This window comes from Camelina sativa, chromosome 6 (assembly GCF_000633955.1).
Source record: "Camelina sativa cultivar DH55 chromosome 6, Cs, whole genome shotgun sequence".
NCBI lineage: Eukaryota > Viridiplantae > Streptophyta > Magnoliopsida > Brassicales > Brassicaceae > Camelina > Camelina sativa.
The window spans coordinates 16,933,163-16,956,579 of record NC_025690.1 but is presented as its reverse complement, the minus strand read 5'-3'; the positions used below and the strand labels follow the sequence as shown (position 1 = coordinate 16,956,579).

At 35.0% G+C, this 23,417-nt stretch overlaps 5 protein-coding genes and 1 long non-coding RNA gene across 12 annotated transcripts; 2 read left to right on the top strand and 4 right to left on the bottom strand.

Moving 5' to 3' along the window:
* Positions 6,302 to 11,258, top strand: LOC104791850 (delta-1-pyrroline-5-carboxylate synthase B). The gene is made up of 20 exons (XM_010517839.2): positions 6,302 to 6,496; positions 6,821 to 6,892; positions 7,024 to 7,127; positions 7,276 to 7,378; positions 7,486 to 7,647; positions 7,805 to 8,082; positions 8,225 to 8,375; positions 8,460 to 8,624; positions 8,723 to 8,800; positions 8,930 to 9,019; positions 9,103 to 9,189; positions 9,277 to 9,363; positions 9,447 to 9,543; positions 9,627 to 9,730; positions 9,845 to 9,920; positions 10,108 to 10,258; positions 10,387 to 10,455; positions 10,571 to 10,637; positions 10,740 to 10,810; positions 10,897 to 11,258. Exons 1-20 carry the CDS (start codon positions 6,437 to 6,439, stop codon positions 11,003 to 11,005), a joined length of 2,181 nt encoding a protein of 726 aa, XP_010516141.1. The 5' UTR covers positions 6,302 to 6,436; the 3' UTR covers positions 11,006 to 11,258.
* LOC109133493 lies at positions 12,818 to 13,972 on the top strand. Of its 2 annotated transcripts, XM_019246829.1 has the most exons (4): positions 12,818 to 13,024; positions 13,123 to 13,161; positions 13,539 to 13,592; positions 13,681 to 13,972. In XM_019246829.1, the coding sequence occupies exons 1-4, from the start codon at positions 12,880 to 12,882 to the stop codon at positions 13,695 to 13,697; spliced, it is 255 nt and encodes an 84-aa protein (XP_019102374.1). In that variant the 5' UTR covers positions 12,818 to 12,879; the 3' UTR covers positions 13,698 to 13,972. The 2 variants fall into 2 exon arrangements, with proteins under 2 accessions (XP_019102374.1, XP_019102373.1); XM_019246828.1 differs by lacking the exons at positions 13,539 to 13,592; positions 13,681 to 13,972 and having other exon boundaries at positions 13,123 to 13,532.
* LOC104791849 (uncharacterized protein At2g39795, mitochondrial) lies at positions 14,723 to 16,052 on the bottom strand. Its single transcript, XM_010517838.2, has 3 exons — positions 15,746 to 16,052; positions 15,116 to 15,492; positions 14,723 to 15,030 (listed from the first exon to the last, which is right to left on the bottom strand). The coding sequence occupies exons 1-3, from the start codon at positions 16,004 to 16,006 to the stop codon at positions 14,871 to 14,873; spliced, it is 798 nt and encodes a 265-aa protein (XP_010516140.1). The 5' UTR covers positions 16,007 to 16,052; the 3' UTR covers positions 14,723 to 14,870.
* Positions 16,176 to 18,286, bottom strand: LOC104791848. Of its 2 annotated transcripts, XM_010517837.2 has the most exons (8): positions 18,163 to 18,286; positions 17,913 to 18,006; positions 17,753 to 17,820; positions 17,425 to 17,497; positions 17,096 to 17,211; positions 16,903 to 17,004; positions 16,663 to 16,762; positions 16,176 to 16,492 (listed from the first exon to the last, which is right to left on the bottom strand). In XM_010517837.2, exons 2-8 carry the CDS (start codon positions 17,997 to 17,999, stop codon positions 16,316 to 16,318), a joined length of 723 nt encoding a protein of 240 aa, XP_010516139.1. In that variant the 5' UTR covers positions 18,000 to 18,006; positions 18,163 to 18,286; the 3' UTR covers positions 16,176 to 16,315. The 2 variants fall into 2 exon arrangements, with proteins under 2 accessions (XP_010516139.1, XP_019102372.1); XM_019246827.1 differs by lacking the exon at positions 18,163 to 18,286 and having other exon boundaries at positions 17,913 to 18,014.
* On the bottom strand, positions 19,977 to 21,644 carry LOC104699147 (probable mannose-1-phosphate guanylyltransferase 2). The gene is made up of 4 exons (XM_010414486.2): positions 21,301 to 21,644; positions 21,122 to 21,184; positions 20,774 to 21,022; positions 19,977 to 20,690 (listed from the first exon to the last, which is right to left on the bottom strand). Exons 1-4 carry the CDS (start codon positions 21,409 to 21,411, stop codon positions 20,037 to 20,039), a joined length of 1,077 nt encoding a protein of 358 aa, XP_010412788.1. The 5' UTR covers positions 21,412 to 21,644; the 3' UTR covers positions 19,977 to 20,036.
* Positions 22,026 to 23,351, bottom strand: LOC104791847. 5 transcript variants are annotated; one of them, XR_002038628.1, is made up of 5 exons: positions 23,171 to 23,185; positions 23,054 to 23,090; positions 22,680 to 22,862; positions 22,454 to 22,588; positions 22,026 to 22,364 (listed from the first exon to the last, which is right to left on the bottom strand). It is a non-coding gene; the product is annotated as an uncharacterized LOC104791847 (long non-coding RNA). The 5 variants fall into 5 exon arrangements; XR_768961.2 differs by having other exon boundaries at positions 22,680 to 23,090; positions 23,171 to 23,351; XR_768962.2 differs by lacking the exon at positions 23,054 to 23,090 and having other exon boundaries at positions 23,171 to 23,237.

Genomic DNA, 23,417 nt, shown 5'->3' with positions numbered 1-23,417 from the left:
TTTTCTTGGGGGTGAAAATGTAAGAAGTAGTGAATAAAAATATGGGAGTAGGATTTATTAAAATTGTTTTTCTCCTTGTATACTACATTTTTAGGTGGCGATCAAAGTCATAAAAGTTAAAGTTTGTGAACTATGGTACTGATTTATTGGTGGTTATTAGGTCATTTGTTTTGCCTAACTGATCTCTATTTGAAGGAAAGAAAAAAAAAACCACATGTAGTCTAAGCCCATTACTTTTTTATCAACTCTAAGCCCATTATTGCAGATGAAATATGAAAATGAAGCCCATTATCGGAAATAAACAATCAACGTTTCTTAATTTAGTATCAATAGAACCTCTATAAATTAATACTCTTTAAATTAATACTCGCCGTAAATTAATAAATTTTTCCGTCTCAACCTCTATAAATTAATACTCTTTAAATTAATACTCGCTATAAATTAATAAAATTTTCCGGTCCCGAATTAGGTCGGTGTAAAAAATAACACAATTCGATAAAATAATAAAATAATAATCTTTTTGAAAATCTTATGTAAAAATATAATCCCAACAATATCATAAATTAATAATGATATAAACTATATAGATATATATCTAAGAAAATATGACTCTATTGTTGTTTGTCTATTATTGAATTTGCATTATAGTTGCAACTTATCTCTTATATTTTTTATTGTATTAAAAACTTTTAATGTTGTCTTAGCAAATAGCATCAAAAAATTGAGAAGAGTAGTTGCGGTAATTTTTTTACATGTAATTGGTTCTAAAGGCACCGCAATATGTTATTCGACTTCATCATTACCATCAAAGATAACCAACAATTTCTTCTAAACTATGAACTTCTAACATTTATCATTTTCATCTAAATAAGAAGTTCTATTAACATAAATCCTATTACGATAGTTAAGATTATAAATTAAAAAAATTATATAAAAATATGAATCATAACAAAATTATCTTATTTTGTAATATAAAAATTTCAAAATTATGAAAATAAAATAAAAATCTCTTCATAAGTTAATATTTTATTAATTTATTAATAAATTAATAATTATTAATTTATCAATAAATTAAAACCTCTAAAAATTAATATAATTTCTTGGTTCTGATCTTATTAATTCATAGAGGTTTTACTGTATTTCTTTATTTCTTTTTTTCTTTCGAGCTCAAGTGTCGAGTGCTTGCTTTTTTACTCACATGATAGCATAAGTAGTAGTAAGTCAACTTTGGTTTCTGTCTTAAGTAGTTTATTTGTCTTAAGCTAGATCTCGTTTTGATTGCCGATTATAACATCTTTTTCCAAATACTACTAATTTAACTTTTAAAAAAATTTCTTGTCGGTCAATAGCTCAATAATGTCTCTGTTAACTTGTTTTCTCTTGTCGATATGTCTCTATTAACTTTTTAATTGAGTGGAGTATTTTTTAGTAATACAGTGATAATGATTCTTTGGATTTTCTTCTTCTATATGCGTCTTCTCGCCACGTATAACAGAAGAAAAAAACAATAAGTAGATGAGAAGACTTTGCTTAACCATTTTATAACGATCGAACTTGTTTCATGCATATAGAATTGTTTCAGCCAGTCGTTTTTATTAATTTAAATTTTGTTTACGTTGTTGTCAAGTTTTCGTGTAAAACAAAAAAAAGAGAGCAAAATATCTAAACGGCTACGAGGTTTCCGGTTTGTGAAGAAAACCAAAAAAGAAAAGAAAAGAATTGAGTTTATCTTCTTGTTTGCTTGTACTGTATTACACAGTCTCTGAACGTGACGGCACTCGACTTTTCCATTTTTCGACGCTCGTCGTGAACCGTACGTGGTGACCTCCTTTTTTCATTTTAAAAATACGATTTAGAACGATTTTAGTTAAACCGCACCAATCAAAATTTTTGCCTTTAGTTATTTTAGTAAATGGTTTGTCGTCAGAGGAAAATAAAATCAAATGAACAACTATCTTACCAAATGACTCGTGCGGTGCGTGTTGCACTGGTCTGATGAAACTTTTGAGTTGTGCACATTCTTACTACATATGCTCTGTCAAGTGTCAAGCCACACAAAATATCTTCTTAGAAAAATAAGATATTTCATTATTTTGTGTGCACGATTCTCAAACTATATAAATTAACGTTTCCTTAAATGTTATAGATAGTGTGCGGCAGCATATAGTATATATTATTGATCATAGATCCAAAAGTAATTTAGATCCGGCCTTGATAATTCATTTAAGTGTTTGAATATGTCTCTGCTAGATTCGTGAAATAAATAAAAACCATGATAAAGTAGATTAGATTATTTTGGGATCCATTGAACTCGACAATATTTTAGTGTCTAAAATTATATTTTATAAGTAATTAACTATCATAATATATATTATATCAAATATTTTATATATTAGATTTAGATCTACATCCCGGTATTGACAGATTCAGGTTGCCATATCAGTTATCACCCACATGACTTTCATTTGAAATGCGTCAGGTGAGTTGGTTTCTATCTGCTGACAAACAAAACCTTGTCCAACTGTAAGAATTTAGAATCTTCACTAATGAAAGAAACCATTTTCAGACGAAAACATTTATTTTTGTTAGGACCAGTAGTAACTAATTAAGGATTTATTCAAATGCTACAACTTTGTTTCCCGTAATTGTTTTAGTGTTCACAATGTTTAGCTACCATCGAAACACAATGAATTAATTTGTCGTGTATCAAAATTTTGGATCGTAAAAAAACCCTTGGAAGATGTCGAGCAACACGTACATTCGGCAGAACATATATAACGCTTAAATTGAACTGTAGCATATATATAAATTCTTGGAATTAAGTGAGTATTGAGTCTATTGACCCCACGAATGAATATCTCTACGCTAATAGATTAAATACGACAAATAGATAATTGTACACATAAATATTCGTTTGCTTTTATACTTTTGGTTTGCGCGTCGGCCGGATTGTTTTGCACGATCCAAAGATTATAAAAACTATGGGCTAGATGACGACACTTCGTTCTTCGAAATCTATTTGTGGTTAACGAATGTGATCCAATATCAAGCATGTATAACATGAAAAAAAGCATGTGAGTGACGAGTCTTTCGTCCTATTGATTTTTCCTTCTTTTATTTTGTTGAATAGTATGTGGTATCAACCGCACATACCGACGTAACTAATCACCAATTTTTTAATTCGTGTAGTAGGTAAGCGTGATTTTAATAATAGTGTTAAAAACTTAAAAGCCATTAAAACGTGTTTAAGTGGGGGTTAGATAAATTACTATTTAATTATTGATATACGTACCTTGAACCCATCACCAGATGCTTGCAGAGTAGTACATGGTCTCGTTGTCTGGTCCCTTTGGCCTGCGTTTGGATGCGGAGACGTCCCCTACATCCCAAACCAATATATATAGTCGCATATTATTCCTTGTCATCATTTTGGTTGGTGGCAACAATTGCATTGTAGGCTTGTAGCAAGCAGACTAGCAAAAGGATTACCGATTATAATCATTTTACTGCCGTGTGAAATTGTTTATTGGAAGCGTACCTAGTCTAAACGGATGTTAAAATTTTGATAGAGATTGGACAGACGTTGGAGCTTCAAAGACGTACGTATATATTGATATAAACTTATATTGTTTGGCTCTTAGCTTCACAGGCGAAAATAGATTTGTGCTAGAATTATAGAGGAGGACACGTGTCGTATAACCTTTTTCATTTGTTTAGGATATTTCTTTCTCGATTGAAATTTGTATTAAAAAAAAACATTTTTTAAAAGATATTGTGTCATTATGATAGAAGAATATACGTATATATAATTAGTATGCAATAACTACTGATTGTTCATATCTCCTAAAAATGACGTATAATATCGTAGATTGGCCGACTTTTTTTAATCAGAATTGAAATATTTAACTCATTTTAGAGATAGATTTACTAATTTTAGTATTAGATAGATTCTTTGAGAAGATAATATTTGTGCCAATAAACTTACGACATGTGCAAAAGCACGATGTTTATATTTTTCCTATATTAACTTGTTGGTACCTAACTAGCTTTCTCTCTAAAAAAGTCATATCCAATAACTTAGTATATGTGGTTTAATTGTCAAAAAAGAAATATGTGTATACTTAATTAGTATCAATCAACCATAACTTTGTAGTTATAAAAAACAAACAAACAAAATTGAAGTAAAATACGCATGTTTAAGATGGATTATTTACATGTGCGTGCACTAGCTACTAAAAAACTTTCATACCTTATGTATTGTGACAAACTCTCGTTTTTATCAGATTAGTATCTAATCTGTTTTGCATTATGAGCAACCATCATATCCTCTCTTAAAAAAAGTTGCTTGCCGAAAAGCTTGTTGGGGTGTCCCTTGTGAACTACCTTGTCATCTCTCCAAGAATATTCGTAGAAAAACTCCGGAGTATGTTCTATGGAAAATTCATCTTGAACATGAAACAATCATTACCGAATGAGAGGGGAGGCAACACAGATAGTAAGTTACAATCATTCCCATGTATATTGTCTCTGATTTTGATTTATGTCTATTTACATCCATTGTCTAACATTTACTTTTGCAGATTTTGATTCAGTCATGACTCAAGTTCAAAAGGAGAAGATAGAAGAATTAATGAGTTATCAGCATTCTTCTCATTCTCTAGCCTAGAGACAGACTCACTAAGCTCCAAACATGTTTATAACATGCCTCCAAGATGTTCCTCCTCATAATAAGAATATCATCATTCTTCTAATATAACTTATGCATATTGCCAGCTCCGATCATCCTTTTCTACCGAAATAAAAAACCTCCAATCCACATTTTCTGCAAATCTTCTTCGATAACATCCATTTTCAGTATATCCATTTTCCGTACATTCTTTATCTCATTAACCAAAACAAAATACGGTTAATCATTACCGTGGTATCTACCGATGACAACAGAAAAAATATATACTAGTGTATATTCATCACTTAAATTTAAAAGACGTATCAAACAAAATATAATCTAATATACCAATTATTTTCAAAGAAACAAATGCAAGTAAAATAATTTGTAAAATTAAAGAAACCAATATATATATATACAACTAAGTCTCTGCATGAATCATGATATTGAATAGAACTTTATCTGGAAACAGAAAGTGAATTCAATCTTCTAAAAAAGGGAAGAGTTTTTTTAGATTCGTGATTGGTATTATTATCAATATTTTTTCATAAAACGAGTGATTGTTATAAATACAGTGGTTATAACTAGCATTATAAAATGTCACATATTGATTTGTGTCAAAATCATTTGAATTTTGGACTCAACGATAACAAAATATTTTTAAAAAGATAATAATGATGATAAAGAAATGTTGTGGCGCCGCGTATGAATAATTAAAAATCTGTTAGTTTCATGAGATATTGCCAAGTAAACTTGCTTTGTTGTCTCTACCCCCTTTGTGTTGTTCACGTTCACGAAGCTCTCTCAGCCGCCAATTTTTGAATTTCCCGAAATACCCCTACCACTCGAGACCTTTATCCTCTGCTCTTCACCCTATCTCTTTGAGCCTGCACCACCACGTCATCAATCAGGATCTCTAATCACGTGGCGCCATGTGGTTGGAAATTTAGTTCAAAAACATGAATATTGTAAGTTTTTTTCTTTCTTTCTATTATTATATAAAAGGATTCTATAACCAGTCACTTCAGAATAGAAAATATACAGAAGGAATCTTAAATTTTTAATAATTTGACGATTTGGCCACAGAATTTGTAGCAACTTTTTAACCATAGCAAAAATCTTACAAATTGTAAATTTTGTGACAGTAAATAACTTTGTGACATGTTGTGTCCAAAAAGAAAGATGTTATTGCGACATGTTTTGCTATGAGTTCTTCAAAACTTAACTCTATTATACAAATAAGATATCGAACTGACAATAGTACAAAAAATATCTCAAAATAAATAGTTTCAGTGATGCATTCTACACAAGTGATAAGACACATAGATAGCATTACCAAAAACATTATACAATCTTTGTGTGTTTACTAATAGAAAAAAATATGATTACATGGTGGTTAGATTAGCAATCATATACTAAGAACAACCGACAACAAAATAATACAACATGCATACAATTCTTAAAATCTTATATCCACAACAAAACTCTATATACGTTTATCTAATCTGAAAATTTGGGTTTAAAAGTTATTTTTGAAAACTTGGGTAATCTTACATGATTTTTAAAAAGTATGAGGGTTCAATTGAATAATATCACAACTGTTGTCTACGCTCTTAAAAACCCCATTCGCTTCTTCTCAGTTGAATCTCCCCTCACCGGATTATCCAATTCCATATTTCTCATTCTCACGTCCTCTCCTCTTCTTCCCTTTTTTTAACTGAGTCTCCGACTAAGTTGACTCGTTCTCTCTCGTTATTTTGATTGAAAAATATGACGGAGATCGATCCTTCCCGCCTCTTCGCCAGGGACGTTAAGCGTATTGTCGTCAAGGTTCTTTTTATTTATTTTCCTTCTTTGTTGATTTGATGATTGTCTTCCAATAACATTTCTGGGTTTGACTTTTTTTTTTTTGTTTAATTTTCTGCGTTGAGTCTAATATATTTGGAAGTCTGTGTTTTTTTTTGTGTCAATTGGTACTGTGTTAATCCATACTGTGTCAATGATTGTTTTCTTAAAGTTTTCAGCTTTTTTTTTTTTTTTTAATTTTATTTGACGGCGGAGAAATCTGAGGAAAATGTTGAAACTTTATTGTATTTGAATCCTAAATCTTCGATTTTTGTCACTACCCATGTGCTCTTTGATTGATTTTAACAGGTTGGGACTGCAGTTGTTACTGGGAAAGGTGGAAGATTGGCTCTTGGACGTTTAGGAGCTATCTGTGAGCAGGTATTTTCATATATTAATGGAAACATATGATTTTGAAGTTATTGATTAAGCTCTGATTTTAGAAACAGAATCAAGGATATGGTGTTTTTTCTTTCTTTCTGAAGGACTTTTGTGTGTATCTATAATGTCAGCTTGCGGAATTGAACTCGGATGGATTTGAGGTCATTTTGGTGTCGTCTGGTGCGGTTGGTCTTGGTCGACAGAGGCTTCGATATAGACAATTAGTCAACAGCAGGTTATTGTGATGTAAACAAGTCTTTTGAGTTTTTTTTGTTTCTTGTTTCTAGTGTTCCTCTCCAAAGGTTTGAATTGTGTGTCTTTACTGTTTTATATGTTTTTTTCTTTGTGGTTTTGTGCTGATTCTTTTTCTATACGGGTTTCAGTTTTGCAGACCTCCAGAAGCCACAAATGGATCTTGATGGGAAGGCTTGTGCTGGTGTTGGACAGAGCAGCCTCATGGCTTACTATGAGACTATGTTTGACCAGGTGATGCTCCTTTTTTTTTTTTTTTTTTTGGCTGTTTCTTGATTATTGAAAACTTTTTCATATATTGAATTTTGTTTTTACTTTCTTCGTCTTTTTTTGTTGGTTAGTTGGATGTGACGGTGGCTCAAATGCTTGTGACCGATAGCAGTTTTAGAGATAAAGATTTCAGGAAGCAACTAAGTGAAACTGTCAAAGCGATGTTTAGAATGAGGGTTATTCCTGTTTTCAATGAGAATGATGCTATAAGCACTCGCAGAGCCCCCTACAAGGTTTGTTGATTGCCTTTCTTTTACTCTTTGACATGGGACTGAAAAATTTAAATGTTACTTATTGACTGTACATGATGTAACTTGGATCGAGTAATTTCCTAGTTCCACTGAGTCTTATAGTCTAATCTACAGCTTCACTATACTTAAACCTGTCCAGGATTCTACTGGTATATTTTGGGATAATGACAGCTTAGCTGCTCTTCTATCGCTAGAGCTGAAAGCTGACCTTCTGATCCTTCTAAGTGATGTTGAGGGTCTTTATACTGGCCCCCCAAGTGATCCTAACTCAAAGTTAATCCACACATTCATTAAAGAAAAACACCAGGACGAGATTACTTTCGGCGAAAAATCCAAATTAGGACGAGGGGGTATGACTGCAAAAGTTAAAGCTGCTGTTAATGCAGCTTATGGTGGCATTCCTGTTATCATAACCAGGTAAAAGTCCCTTCCGTACTCGTAATCTCTATTAGTAGTTATCTTCCCTTGAATATCAGAATATAGAAGGTACTGATCAATAAGCTAACAACATATAGTGTTGGATGGAAGAGTGATTTTTTTTCTTGCTACTTTTATCAAGTGGGTTTGCAGCTGAGAATATAAGTAAAGTCCTTAGAGGACTGCGTGTCGGTACCCTGTTCCATCAAGATGCTCATTTGTGGGCTCCGGTCGTAGATACTACTTCTCGTGACATGGCAGTTGCTGCAAGGGAAAGCTCAAGAAAGCTTCAGGTAATGTTAGGGCTTCGATGCAAGTGTCATAAAACTATTTCTTCTTTTGCAAGTGTACTCAACTTATTTACATTTTTCTTACAGGCCTTGTCTTCAGGAGATAGGAAGAAAATTCTACTCGTTATTGCCAACGCCCTTGAAGCAAATGAGAAAACAATTAAAGCTGAGAACGATTTAGATGTTGCTGCAGCACAAGAAGCTGGATATGATGAGTCTCTGGTAGCTCGCTTAGTTATGAAGCCTGGGAAGGTAAGTCAGTGTTCACTGTGTGATGAAACCTATTGCACCAATTTTTTTGTTGTCTTTTGTATGGCGTATTTACTTATACATTTTTTGTGCTTTGATAGATCTCAAGCCTTGCAGCTTCCGTTCGCCAGCTAGCTGAAATGGAAGATCCAATCGGTCGTGTATTAAAGAAAACTCAGGTAACAATACTTTTCAAACTAGGATTCAAATACAGGGAAAGAATATCCTCATATGATGTAAAAGGTCCAACTATTAACATGCGGAATTGGTCTAATTCATATTATTCCTGACAATTTCTTATGCAACAGGTTGCAGATGATCTTATTTTAGAGAAGACCTCATCACCAATAGGTGTGCTTCTTATTGTATTTGAATCTCGACCTGATGCACTTGTTCAGGTATGCCATGAGTCATTGTCCTTTATGCTCTTAGATGTAAAGTTTAATCGCTGAACACCATGCTCTATCAATGAATCAAACAGATAGCTTCGCTTGCAATCCGAAGTGGAAATGGTCTTCTGCTGAAGGGTGGAAAGGAGGCTTTTCGATCAAATGCTATCTTACACAAGGTACATCGACCTCATGTTTCATAGATTGGAATGAACTCCATTGTAGTTATTATCTGGCTAATTTGTGAGATCCACGGAATATTTTAGGTGATCACTGATGCAATTCCAAAGACTGTTGGAGGTAAACTCATTGGACTTGTGACTTCGAGAGAAGAGATTCCTGATTTGCTCAAGGTAGGTAGATGCATGAATGGCAAGTCACCTGAAGTGATTAGCTCTTTTTACCTAAACTGGAACCCTTCATTTTTTTGCTACAGCTTGATGACGTTATTGATCTTGTGATCCCAAGAGGCAGCAACAAGCTTGTTTCTCAGATAAAAAACTCGACGAAAATTCCAGTGCTAGGCCATGCTGGTATGTTTATAAGTTCAGTTCCATTGACTTCTTAAATTGTATTGGCCTATAGAGAATATGGCTTACCTTTTGGGTGTATCCAGATGGAATCTGTCATGTATATGTTGATAAGTCTTGTAATCTGGCCATGGCAAAGCGCATCGTTTCCGATGCAAAGTTGGACTATCCAGCAGCCTGTAATGCGATGGTTAGAGAGTCTTACCTCTTTCATTACTGTTCATTTATGCAAAGTGATTTCGTTTTTAGTTCTCTTGTTACTTCTTGTCTCACTTCCTCATCTCCTTTTATTTTGTCCTAACAGGAAACTCTTCTTCTACATAAGGATTTGGAGCAGAATGGTTTTCTTAATGATATTATATTTGTTCTGCAAAGCAAAGGTGAGAATAGTAGTGTGGGAAAATGAATCTGTTTTATTGGATCTATTTTTCCGCCTTGAATTTTAGCCTTACAACTGTTGTTTTATAGTTATATTAAACTAGAAAGCTTTCATAAACACTGAAACCAAGATAGAATTTAGTTTGTTAGCCATTTTAAAAGAGATTTTGTGTACGTGTCAAATTGCAGGTGTCACTTTGTATGGTGGGCCAAGAGCAAGTGCTAAACTGAATATTCCGGAAACAAAATCATTCCATCACGAGTACAGTTCCAAGGCCTGCACCGTTGAAATTGTCGAAGACGTACATGGTGCTATAGATCATATTCACCAACATGGAAGGTAAAATTATTACTGATTTCAAACTAATAATAACATTACAAAGTTTGCAAAGGGCCTACCGCTCTGTATTCTTTGCATGTGCTGAAAAATAAGTGTGGCCACTCTTTTGTCTTATCTTATGAGAGCAGTGCACATACGGATTGCATAGTGACAGAAGATAGTGAAGTCGCAGAGATATTTCTCCATCAAGTAGACAGGTAAAAAGCTCATGTACTTGAGCATTTGTGCTTTTGATATATCAATCATATAAAATGTTGGAGGTTGAATATACAGAAAACTAACTAATTCTTCAACATTTCGTGCTCTTGACAGTGCTGCTGTTTTCCACAATGCAAGCACAAGATTCTCTGATGGTTTTAGATTCGGATTTGGTGCAGAGGTAGGGAAGAGAGAGATATATTATATCACATCTATTAAACCGAATAAATAGAGAAGTGTCGATGAATGAGTGGTTAATGTGGGTGGTTGTTCTTATGTATAGGTGGGAATAAGCACAAGCAGGATCCATGCCCGTGGTCCAGTCGGAGTAGAAGGATTATTGACAACGAGATGGTACAACTAAGTCTATTTTGTCTTTCCATAGTACATTGAATTGTCAAAAGCTCTGAAGTTTAAATGGTTGTGGTGATGAATGACAGGATAATGAGAGGAAAAGGACAAGTTGTTGATGGAGACAATGGAATCGCTTACACCCATAAGGACCTTCCTGTCTTAAAAAGGACAGAGGCAGTGGAGAATGGGAATTAGTTCTCTCTCTTTTTCTGCTAATGTCATATTATGTTTTACTATTATGATGATGATTGAAGATTTTTTTTCCTTTTTACATAGGATTTAGTTTTACTTGACGTTTGTACCATCATAAGATCGCTTTACGTAAGTGTCTTTGATAATAGTGAAATGTTTAGCAGCTTCTCTTCATGTCAAAAACTATAGTCACAAACTTTGATTCACCATTTCTGTTTGTATCATTTGTCTATGCCAGAATAAATAAGTTGATCTCTTCTAATTTGTGGATATCGCAAAGATTCAAATTCGAATTTCACTTCCAAAACCCATGTGAGCTCAAAAGTAATTACAGTAAAACCTGCAACCCTACAAACCATCTTGCTCTTGCTCATCTTAGTGTGTTTTCAATCTTGGACAAAGTTTTTAAGCTTCTTCAACCATAGTTTTAGGCATGTAAAGGGTGAAATACAATTGTATTTCAACCATAGATATCATCAAAATTTCTTTAAAATAGAAATTCGAAAAAGGATGATGATATCTATTTGGTTAGCCCATTAGGTTTATAAGTTGAAAGAAACCCTAAATGCCTTTGACTTGATTGCTACGTATCGAGATCGCCTCTCTCCGTAAACGATTGTGAAAGAAGTGTTGAACTCTTTATTAAAAAAAAAACAGAAGATGATGATGTTTCGGGCTCCCATGATGCGTCCCAAGACGGTGATAAGCAAGGAGGAAGCGGAGGCTAACACGTCGGTGTGGTGGAACTTAAACGAGTTTACGGTTCCTTGTGGGTATGATGCTGGTCGGATCCGTGAGTGTATAGAACGGGCGTTGGAGAATTTAGGTTACTTTGGTCGTCCTGTCACCATTTCTGCCTATAGCGACCTACACCGAACCCCAGAACATGTACTTCGAGCCCTCTCTTCTGTTGGAATCATTCTTTACTGCTCCTTTCGTGGTTGGTTCTCTATCTTTTTTGTTCTATAATAATTATATTATATACTTTGCCCCTTTACTATTTATTTCCTTTACTGAAATAGCTAATCCACACATGTACTCCGATGTCTTTATTGAAGTTTTGCTCTTGTACTTTACCATAAGCCATTGCTTCAAATACAGAGCATAATAGAGAAAAAACAGAGATGAAAAAAGTGGAAAACTTCTCAATTATTTTCGACAACTTTTACAATAAGAAAACATCCACCTTATGTAGTTTTCCTTAAAGACACAAAGCAACCGTTGCAACTTCCTACACTAACAACGGTTCGTAACAAGTCACGGTTATCACATAACATTTGACTTTACAACACACTAAATAATATAGTTATATAAAGTAACATATGTTTTAAAATATTCAACAAAGGTTTTTAATGGATTTTAGAGTTCAATGGTTTTATCATATAAAACACAAGTCACATGTCCAATCAAAATAAGCCACATCAGATTCTATAAAAAAAAAGCAAACAAAAGTCCATTAATGAGAAAAACTAAGTACGACCATGCAAAATAAAAGTTTAAAAATAAAAAAAAGTCACAAACACAACTGATTAAAAAAATTTATTCCTAATTTTACTCCCCACTAATAACTCCATGTTCATGGTGGTTTACAACATATCTATCTTCTATATAAATCCAATTTCAGTTTATTCTCTCACCATTTTCTTTGAAAAAAAATCTAAATACAAAAAACAAAACACCACAAAACAACTTTTATCTTAGATTACCAATTTACCAGTCACCACCATATTAGCCAACCAATTGTGCCACATCAGATATATTAATGGATTTAAAATATTAGTAGATTTTAGAGTCCAATGGTTTTGTAATAAATAATATAGTTATATAAAATAACATAAGCCTAAACTCAATTATTACCAACAGTTTTGGTATGGAGAATGGATAATCCACCTCCGGCTACAATAATGCTCATAAATCTTCCCGAAGCCACTGAGGGCATGTTTGGTACTGGTTTTCACTCAACAGATGAGAAGGAATACAACATTGTTCCGGAAAATGATGGATGGTTTCAACTGATTGAAGGTGTGTTTCTGTCTGTCCTCTCTAGTTGAAGAATTAACCGGCAAATTTTTTAATTAAGCTTTCTTTCTCAACCAGTTGGCTGTCTTTTTTTTTAACAGGTGCAAGAGATTCAGAGTCTACCCGCGAGATAAGAAGAGGTAAACAGTTTACTCTGGAGAAGTCATGCAGTGAATCGAGTCGTGAATATTCCCCGTTCTATTGCTGTTTATGCTGTTTTGATGCCCAAACCTTTGAAAGTTTCAATCTTCATCTCAATGGTGAAAAACATATCCAACTAGGAAGCTGCTTTTTCACACATTTACCCGATCAGGCTTCCCTTGATTCTCATCCCAAGACTGCAACTACCATGGTGATTGAGGAGGAGCCACCAAAGACAAGTTTTTGCTTTTTTTTTTCTAGTATATATATGAATTTGAATTTTATTGAGTAAGCAAGAGTTTTTATTGAATTTTATTGAGTAAAAGTTTGTTACTTAGTTGAAGAAATGCTTGACCAAAAAGTTTTTCCTTGCCAGAAAAGGAGAAAAAGAAGGAGAAAAACAATCACAATAATACCACCTACTCCAAAGGCAAGTTTTAATATCTCAACTTTGTTAATGAAATATGTTTTGACTAGACTCCAAAATGTGAAACATAAAGCATGATGTTAATTTACAGACTTTGGTAGAGGCTAATAAAGTGAAGAAGAAGTTGAAGAAGAAGAAGAAGATACTGACCGAATGAGCATCTGCAAGACTTAAGAAGAAGAAGAAGAAGAAGAGTACACATGGCCCTTGTTTTACTCACAAGGAATTTCATTTGGTCAATGGTTTATTTTATTTGTAGCTGGAAATGTTGGGTTAACTTATAGTATAGAGTAAGGCAAGTTTTTAATATCTCAACTTCGTTAATGAAAGATGTTTTGACTAGACTCCAAATGTGAAATAGCAGATAGCATGATGTTGATCTACAGACTTTAGTTGAGGCTAATAAAGTGAAGAAGTTGAATAAGAAGAAGAAGATGTTGACCGAATTGAATATGAGCATCTCCAAGACTAAGAAGAAGAAGTGTATGCAAGGTCAGTTTTTGTTGGAGCCTCCATAACTTTGGAAGAGTCTGAAATATCAAATGACTTCCAAGTTTAGTGTGGCAGGGCCTTTACAAATAATCAGTTTAACGTTTACTAGAATAGTCAAGCAAACAATATAGTTCAAGATTTTGACCTCAACTTGATCACAACCAGTACCTAAACTGGCCAAATTGGTTTCCACCAAACGGATAAACATAACCATCAGATCCTGTGCCATAGACCTGCTGCCACTTGTTCTATTCGGATTCCTTAGCTCGTCATCTGTACTCCCTTGGGCCACACTTGAGAGAGCAAAACAGAACATCCAATAAAAATCACAGACCCACTTAATAGAACAAAGTGCAAATGTGGGTTGTTCTTATGTGTTGGTGGGAATAAGCACAAGCAGGATCCATGCCCGTGGTCCAGTTGGAGTTGAAAGATTATGAACAACAAGATGGTACAACTGAGTTTTTATTGGTATTTCCACTGTTCATTGATTTGTTAAAAGCTGAGAAGTTTTAATGGTTGTGGTGATGAATGACACAGAAATCAGGATAATAAGAGGAAAAGGACAAGTTGTGGATGGAGTTTCTCGTAATGTCAAAACTTATACCTTTTCTATTTTTATCTCCATGCAAAAGAAGTAATGATTCTCTAATAATCAATCTATGGTTGTTAACTATGATTATCAAATTCCAGTTTCACATTCAAAACCCCACTGTAAACTCAAAAGTCACTACAAATAAAATCTGCAACCATAAAACCATCTTGCTCTTGCTCATCTTTAGTGGGATTTCATTCTTGGACAAAGTTTTTGAGCTTCTTCAACCATAGTTGGTACTCTCTGCTATCTTTCTCCATCATGTACTCATACAAGAAATCCGTTGCGCTTGGGTTGATTCCTCTGGTCTCTAGAAACTTGTGGAACGACTTGCGCATATTCTCATCCAACTCCCTGCAAAGCAAAAGAAAGAAAGAACATTTGAGTTATTTTTTGGGTTATCATATGGTTAAAAAAAGATGGGATATATGTTGCTTACTGAAAATCTGGCCCATCATAAGTCAACTGTTCTTCAGAAGAAGAATCCTCTGGACGGTTCACAGACAAACCATCAATGACAACCTCATCAGGGAAAGCAGTGCAGCTAAACTCAAGGCTGAGTCCACTCTTCTTGGTAACAGTGACAACTAGTGGAATGCTTGTTTCATTCGCTTTCTCATGACGACCATCACCACCACCATCTTCATCGTCATCCATATCATCTTCATTTTCATCCATGCCAAGACCAGGCATGCTTACTTCCACTTTCATCTTCTCTTCATTGTGCTCTCTAGTCAAAGTCACAGTCCTGTGTCCAGGATTATCTTGGATTATGAAAGGAAAGCCACTAGAGACATCTGTACTCTCATCCTCCTCCTTAAAGAAACACATAACCATAATCATGCATGTAGTCTTTCAAAAACTTTTAAAATAAAGAAATCAAATCAGGTTCATTTGCTAACACAACATCTATAAAGACATGACCTCCATTGAAGCTTATGGCTTTCAGAAATCAGTCTAATTTTCTCTATCAGAAATCAAGACTATAACTATTGAAGTTACCCAAATCCTCTACAAATTCGTGATTTTTTTTCTCCAGGAACTAAGTGGGATAGAGACGAGATATTACCACATCGTGATCATCCGCTTTGAAAGAATCGTTGTTGATCTCGGAGTCAATTACTTGAAGAAGCGTCTGATCGGACTTTAATCGCTCAGTGGCCGTCGAATAAGGGAAGCCACTAGAGACGAAAGGACGAAACAGAGATGGCTTGTGAACAAGAGATGAGCGATTAACGATGACGGAGGAGACGGCCTGAGCTCGAGCTACACGACCGCACACGGAAGCCAAAGTAGAAGCTGATCTGCGAATGCACAAAGCGAAACCCATTGCGCGAATTGATTAATTTACTAGAAATGGGACTCTTTCAGGGTTTTAACTTTTTTTAAGTGTTGTTGCGAAGAAGATGAACTGACACTAACCAAACCGTACCGGTATATCAATCAAACCGGTCAAATTACGATATTTTATTTCTCAAAATTGTTAACCAAAAAATCTCTTCAAAATCAAGGTATGCTCTATGCTGCTTCATTTCACATATACCAACTCAGAATTTACACAAGTCAACATAACTTTTTTAACAAACTGAAATGTTCTTTAAAGTTTCACTAATTTGGTTTACATGTCCGAACCATTTTTCTATGTGACTCGGATCAACAGGACAACCATTATGAACACACAGGTCATGGCGAAGATCAATAGCCACTGGAAGCAACTTGTCTTTGAGCTTTGTGAATATATCTTCGTCGCTCTTGTTGTCGCGTGTCCTGTGCTTGCTAAGCTTTGCTCAATGGCCTCCTCGGTGGAGTCAAGTATCTTTTGTTAATGAATCCACAAGCAAAGAAAGAAAGAAAAATTGTTAGGACCAATGAAGCCAGTTAAAAGAATATGTGAACCAAACTATAGATTCTTCTTCTCTTATCCCATTGTTGTTGTTGATAATAGTATGCATAATTGATATTGTGAGGAAATGGTTAACATGTCACCTTCTCTGTATTTTGCACAGATTGGCTTATCGCTTGACTTCTCTCCTTGAGTTGTCTTGCAAGTCCCACCATTTCATCAGTTAGATCCTCTTGAAGCTTTCTGTCGTTAAAATAAATCACCAACGTGAACATGAAGTGGCAAATTCAACTTTTATTTAAAAGAGTACAGCTTTACTCTTTGCGATAATGTGCAGAGATAAAAATGAGTTCCTAGTTCTTTTTGGTGATCTATGAAACTACCTATGCTTCTCAATGTGCGCTTGAGCTGCGGTGTCTAGTTTTACTGGTTTTGATGAATCAGCATCAGCAGCATCAAAACTTTGGTCCTTGGAACTTGCAGGCCTACCTCAATCAAGAGCGCTGATAAGTACTAAAGGAAATAAAATTAATAAATTACAAGTAGAGAAGGATGTGAATCTAGTTTTTCACTTACACGATTCTTCTTCTCAGCTGTGGGGAAGTGGGGCTTCGAGGATCATCTTCTAATTTCGGTGAGCTGCCACTAGTCGAATCTTTTCCAAAGGGTTCATCAGATACCTCTGTGTCAGGCTGTTATTAATTTAGCAAAAACCAATAATTTGGTATTAGTTACAGAATTAAAACTTAAGATTCTTGCAACCGGTTCTACGCAGGAACAAACCAAATGCATCTAGTAAAAATTGGGGAATTAAGTAGATAAGAAAGTATTTCTAACACATTACTCTGAATGTCCTAGTCTATACAATCGAAAAGAAGAGACCCTTTCTAGTTCATGTGACTTACCACTTGAGAAACTATCTTGGAAGCAACAGCTTCAATCTTCTCATAGTACTCATTAACCTTAGACTTTGTAACTCTGGAAAAAGAGATCAAAGGAGAAAAAATAAGCACACACTCATAATGGTCGCCAATGGAATTGTGAAAGAGCATCTCCACCCAAAAAAAAAAAACATAAACTTTGGAACAACTAATAATAACACAAAGCAATTGAATTCAAATCTCAAACCCTTAATCGTAGAAAGATACATAGATCTTCTCAACAATCAAACACCAAAGCAGGAATCTTTGAATGATGAATCAATAAAAGAGAGAGGGTAAGTAAGTAACAAACCTGGGAAGCCCTTCAGGGGTCTTCTCTTCGGAGAGTTGTTCTAACAGTTCCCTCAATGTAGCAACATACTACAGCAGAATTGTATCCACCACATCAACATCAAGCACGAAAAACTAATAGTTTTTTTACAACACATGAAGAAAGATCCAAAGAAACGTACATGCATAAGCTTCGATTGATTTTGCTGATTAGGTGCAGCCGAAAGCAATCTCCGGAAATTGATCTCCGTTTTGCTTATCCCCATCATCAAATTCCTAACCATAGTGGAATCAAAACATGTCAGATCGAAACACGGAGACCAGTAACAGTATCAATCGGAAAAAAAAAAAAAAAATCTTGAATCTAAGAGACCCAATCAATCATCGAATCACGATTTGGGAATCCAATCGAAACATCAGATTTCAAATCACCTTTTGTCATCCACCGTCGTCAGGTGAAGCTGGTGTAAAAAAGTTAACCGGAGTTTTTTTTTTTGTGTGTGTGGTGGTGGTCCTTGTCGAGACGAAGAAGGAGAAGAAGTCTCTGTGCAAAAAAATAACCGAGTCGTCTAAACCGATGGTTTAATTAATAGTTATACCCGAATTATGCAATTATATTATGGTTTACATAATATGGAAACGAATCACATCAAAACTGAATATGAATCACTAATAATTTATGACCAAAATCAAATACAATTAGAAAAAAAATCGAATGTTTTACAATAAAAAAAAAAAAAAAAGAGATCGTCAATTATCTTTATTTGATGCGCACGTTTGGCTACAATGTTATGTTAGTTGTGGCTAGTGACTGCTCACCAGTGGAGATCGATCTGACTGCCGGATGTAGAATCAATGAAACAAGAAATAGGCTCTTTTTAATTTGTAAATGTTGTAACATATATATATATATATATATAGTTCGAAGAAGGTCTACTAAAAATATATGCATACGGCCAACTATTTTATGTCAAAATAGACTTTGGTTTTGTGTATGTATGATGACATTGATTCTTATAGTTGGAAAAATTAATGACAAGATAAAGTACTCGGCGTTTTTTTAACCATAAAGTTGTGTGTCCGCAAGGTATAGTTATATTTTTGGACTGCTAATCTGCTACACTATTAATTGAAGTTACACCAAATCAAATTTGTGTAAATGTTGTGTTACAGGATAGTTTTGTCAATAACATCAAAACGGAAGAGATGCATTCTATTGAATAGAGTAATTATAAAACTTGCTGCACGATGCAATGTATCCACGAAAATCCTCATTCCTCTACTCTGATGCGCTCTACTTGCAACTAAAAAAGGATCCAGCCCACTCAACACTGCTCTGCTCTGTCAAAAGAGCGGCTATCACCTGATTGCATCTACTGCACACTAAGGTGATCTATTTACAAGTATTTAGGAAGTAAAAGTTGTGTCCCCGGTGTACCATGGACAAGAAGAGCTTATAGAACATATGACATTGGTTGGAAAGGGTCTAAGAGAACAAAGAGCCAATGGTAATCATACACAAACAGAACCAAAAGTCTTTTGACAGACTAACATAGTACCATGCATTCCAAACGAATGCTGGCATCAGTAGTTACGGCCGGATTCACACCTCGTCCTCATCAGAATCACTTTCGATAGGATAACCTCCATGGAATAGGTTTGTCCAACGCCATACCAAGCTTGCAACAGTAGGAGGTGGCACTTTTTCTGGTGGGCAGTCATCAGGCACAGTTAAGAAAACATTGAAGTTTCTTTCTTGCAAAGCTTTGCATACATTGACGAACTCCGTGTCTTCATCTGGCATGTCTTTTGCAATAACCAGCAAATTTATTTTTAGAGAAGTTAAGGTCGGAGAATCAATTATAAAAACTTTTTTGACACCTTTAATTTGTATTCTTTACCGGCCATCAAATTTATCGCGTTGATTTTACCCCTTGTTAGTTGTTACAATATGTACACAATGTAGCGAAGTTAACTCATCTATGTTTTGCAGACATGTTCTTAAGATGCTTCTTTCAATGTCATATCCATTATCAAAAAAAAAAAAAAACAAATTATTGGGAGGTTTGGATCTTTTGAAGTAATTGAAATATTGTGGCAAAAAAAAATACGAACGTCTTAGCTATATATTTACGATCGAGAAACCCCTAATCTTACGTTTAAGTTTATATTTCTAAATTTTCCTTGGCTTTCGCCTTTCTAACCAGGAATGTCAAATTTTATGTAACCTCTAGTAAATCCATCATTGTAAAAGAATAGTATAAACAAAAATCTTTAGTATCACTTTAGCTAGTTTTGACTGGTCATCACATGACTATATCTGGCTTCATGATGTCTGATTTGATCTCTTTGTTATGCAAAACAACCCCTCCATTACAATAAATCTCATCGTACAAATGAACATTTTTCCCAAGTATGGACATGTTCTCGACCCTAGCCCATTGTCCGACCGTCGAGTGCCACCCAATGATACTACTTGAGACACACGAGTACCTCTTCACGTGTGCCCCACGCATCACCGTGCATCGTGAAAGTCTAACCCCGGACTCAATGACGCAGTCAGGGCCAATCAAACACCCTTCTCCAATCTCTGCGGTTTCATCCACTAGAACATTCCCAACAATGTGTGGACCATTGGCTAACTTTGAAGGAGACTTCTTCCTCAGAGAGTCTAAGTAAAGTCTAAGACCAATAATGTAGTCTCGTGGTTGACCAATGTCCATCCAGAATCCAGGAAGCACCATTGCATAGAGTTTTTCAGCTTCTGCGATTTGGGGGAAGATCTCTTTCTCAATTGAAGTTGGTCTTAGCTCAATCTGGTCAAGAACTGAAGGATTTAGAAGATAAATCCCAGCATTGATCTTGTTACCAACATATAGTTTCGGCTTTTCGACAAACCTTTCCACTTTCCCTGTGGCTTCTTCCATAACCACTACTCCATATTTCGAAGGCTCATCCACCTTAGTTTTAAACCAATGGTATCCTAATGAGTAAAAACATGAACACATGTACTTTAAGTTTAACTTTCAATAATCTTTTTTACCTTTGTCACCATTATAGAGGCCTCTCCTCCATGAGCATTGTGAAAAGCAATAAACTCTTCAAGCGGGTATTCACTAATAACATCGCTGTTAAGGACAAAGAATGGCTGATCAGAGCCATCAACCAATTTTTCCCTGGCTAAAGCCAAAGGACCAGCTGTACCTAAAGGCTCAGTCTCTTGCGAGCAGGTGATCTTGATCCCGAGATTTGTCTCTACCTCCCTTGAGAAGTTCGACATCACTAGCAGTTGCTGAATAATTTTCCAACATTGAATTATTAAGATCTTATATCGAAGTATCATATATAGCTTTGCAAAGGGAAATATCAGAGAGACTCAAAAGTGTTTTACCTCTGGCTCGTAATTAATTGTCAAAATGACTTCATCAACTCCAATAGCCTTAAGTGCCTCTATCTGCAACAACATTTGTCATCACATATCCCATATAGAAAAAGAAATACAATAATAAAACCATGAGACTAGCAAGAAGAACCACAATTACAATTTGAAAGACCATAGTATAGTAGTACCTGATGTAGGATCATTGGTTTATTAGCGAAATCAACAAGAGGCTTTGGGAAACTGAGAGTCAATGGTCTTAAACGAGTCCCAAAACCTCCAACAAGAATAAGAGCCTTCATCTTCTTCTTTTTATCCTGTAGAGAACATATAAAAGTTAAAAAAAGCCGAGTAAATTACAGCATGCATCTATTGTGAGACCATTCTTAAGAGTAATCCAAAAGCTCTAAAAGTTTAAGAATCAAAATAATAAAACATGTCACGGCCAGAACAATTAAAATAGTGTAAATTCCCATAGTCCAAGTCCAGATCAAATAAAGTTCAACTAAAACTAAATAAAAACATATATACTGTAACACCGACGAAGCTTCAAACCCATAACCCTAATCGACATCCATATAGAATCGACCTGAATTACGTACGATCTAAGCCAAATCAAATCAACACAGACAAAGCGCACAAAACCACTCCGTAAAATAAATAATAATAATAACCAGATGCATCACAAGTTCGAGGAAACGGACTAGGGTAAAGAGAAGAAAAAGTCTTTCATTACCTTATTCGAGATCTCACAGGATCGTTGATAAACTAAGCCGAAGAGACGATGTTTGGGATACTTAAGAGATCTTACTGATTCTCTGTATATAGCTCTTTAATTTTGGTATAACAGACGTTACAAAAAGGGAAAAATTGTAATAAATTCATGAAATCAAGATTTCTTAATGAAACAAATGAATTAACCAAAAGAAAACTTTATATAATGATAGAACAAAAAGAAGTTCACTGGATTACTCAAGAGTCAAGACTTACATTGCATACAAATGCTGCTGGTGTATGTACAGTAGTATACCTCTAACGTGTATATTAAAAAAAAAAAAGGGTCAACTAAAAAATCTGATCTTTTGCTCTAATAAACCCCTAACAAACAAAAATTGGAGTGTGTCAAGTCTGTTCAGAGAGAGGACTGGCCTAGAAGCAGAGTATGCCACCAACCGCATGCAATGTTTTTGGGAACACAATCTTTGATTCTAACCTCTGATGGAGCATTCCGGTCAATCACATCTCCTAGACCCAACTGTTTCAGACAAACAACTATGTCGTCAGTAAAATCCACATTAAATGGAACAAAACAATTTCTAGAAGTAGCTCTCTGCTTTTTATTACCTGCCCATATTTGTTCCATCCCCAGCAGAATACTCTCCCTTCATCTGCAATTACAGCGGTGTGACGAGCACCGCAGGAGATGGTTTTTACGTTTACCTCTTCCAAATTTGGAGCCTCCAATAATTTTGGAAGAGTCTGAAAAATACGATTTTCAAGTTTAATGGCATGATCTTCAGAAACAATCAGCATTACTAGACAAGGAAACATATATAGTTCAAGATTCTACCTCAGCTTGATCACAACCAGTACCTAACTGTCCAAATTGATTTCCACCAAACGAATACACATCCCCATCAGATGAAGCGCATATCGTGTGCCATAGACCTGCAGCCACTTCTTCTATTCGGATTCCCAACAAAGACGACACACATGTTGGACTCAATTCATCATCTGTACTTCCTTGGCCACACTTAAGAGAGCCCAAAAAAAAATCAATTACTTCCACATACCCAACAGAAAGTGCAAATATTAGTTGCAGACGTATAGCAAGAGAGGTTTTAGATTATCTTTTACAGCCTTATCTTAATGCAGACTAGCATTTTTCCCTAGTAAAATGTTTTGATATATAGTATAATAATATATTTTGACAAGCTTAGTTACACAATGATGATTAGATCTCCTCAACACGTGGGTTCAGCTGAAAGCAAAAATCTCAAGTCATTCAAGTTTCAAGCATATATGCTGTAATATAGAAAGCCAAGGATCTGTCGAACTCACCTGTCCATAAAGCCCCCAACCAAATGTAAGGAGCGCTCCAGTATCTGTCCACAAAAAAAAGCTAGTTAAAAATCATTCGTATTATATGCATGGCAAGTATTATCCTTCTGATAAATTCTCAGTTAACATATGTCAAACTCTTTTCAGGTTTCTGTTCATAGATTTGTAAAGGATTCCAAGCAACCTAACAAATGAACCTTTAATCAAGGCATAGTGCAAATATGAGACCAAATTTCAAAATCCTGAT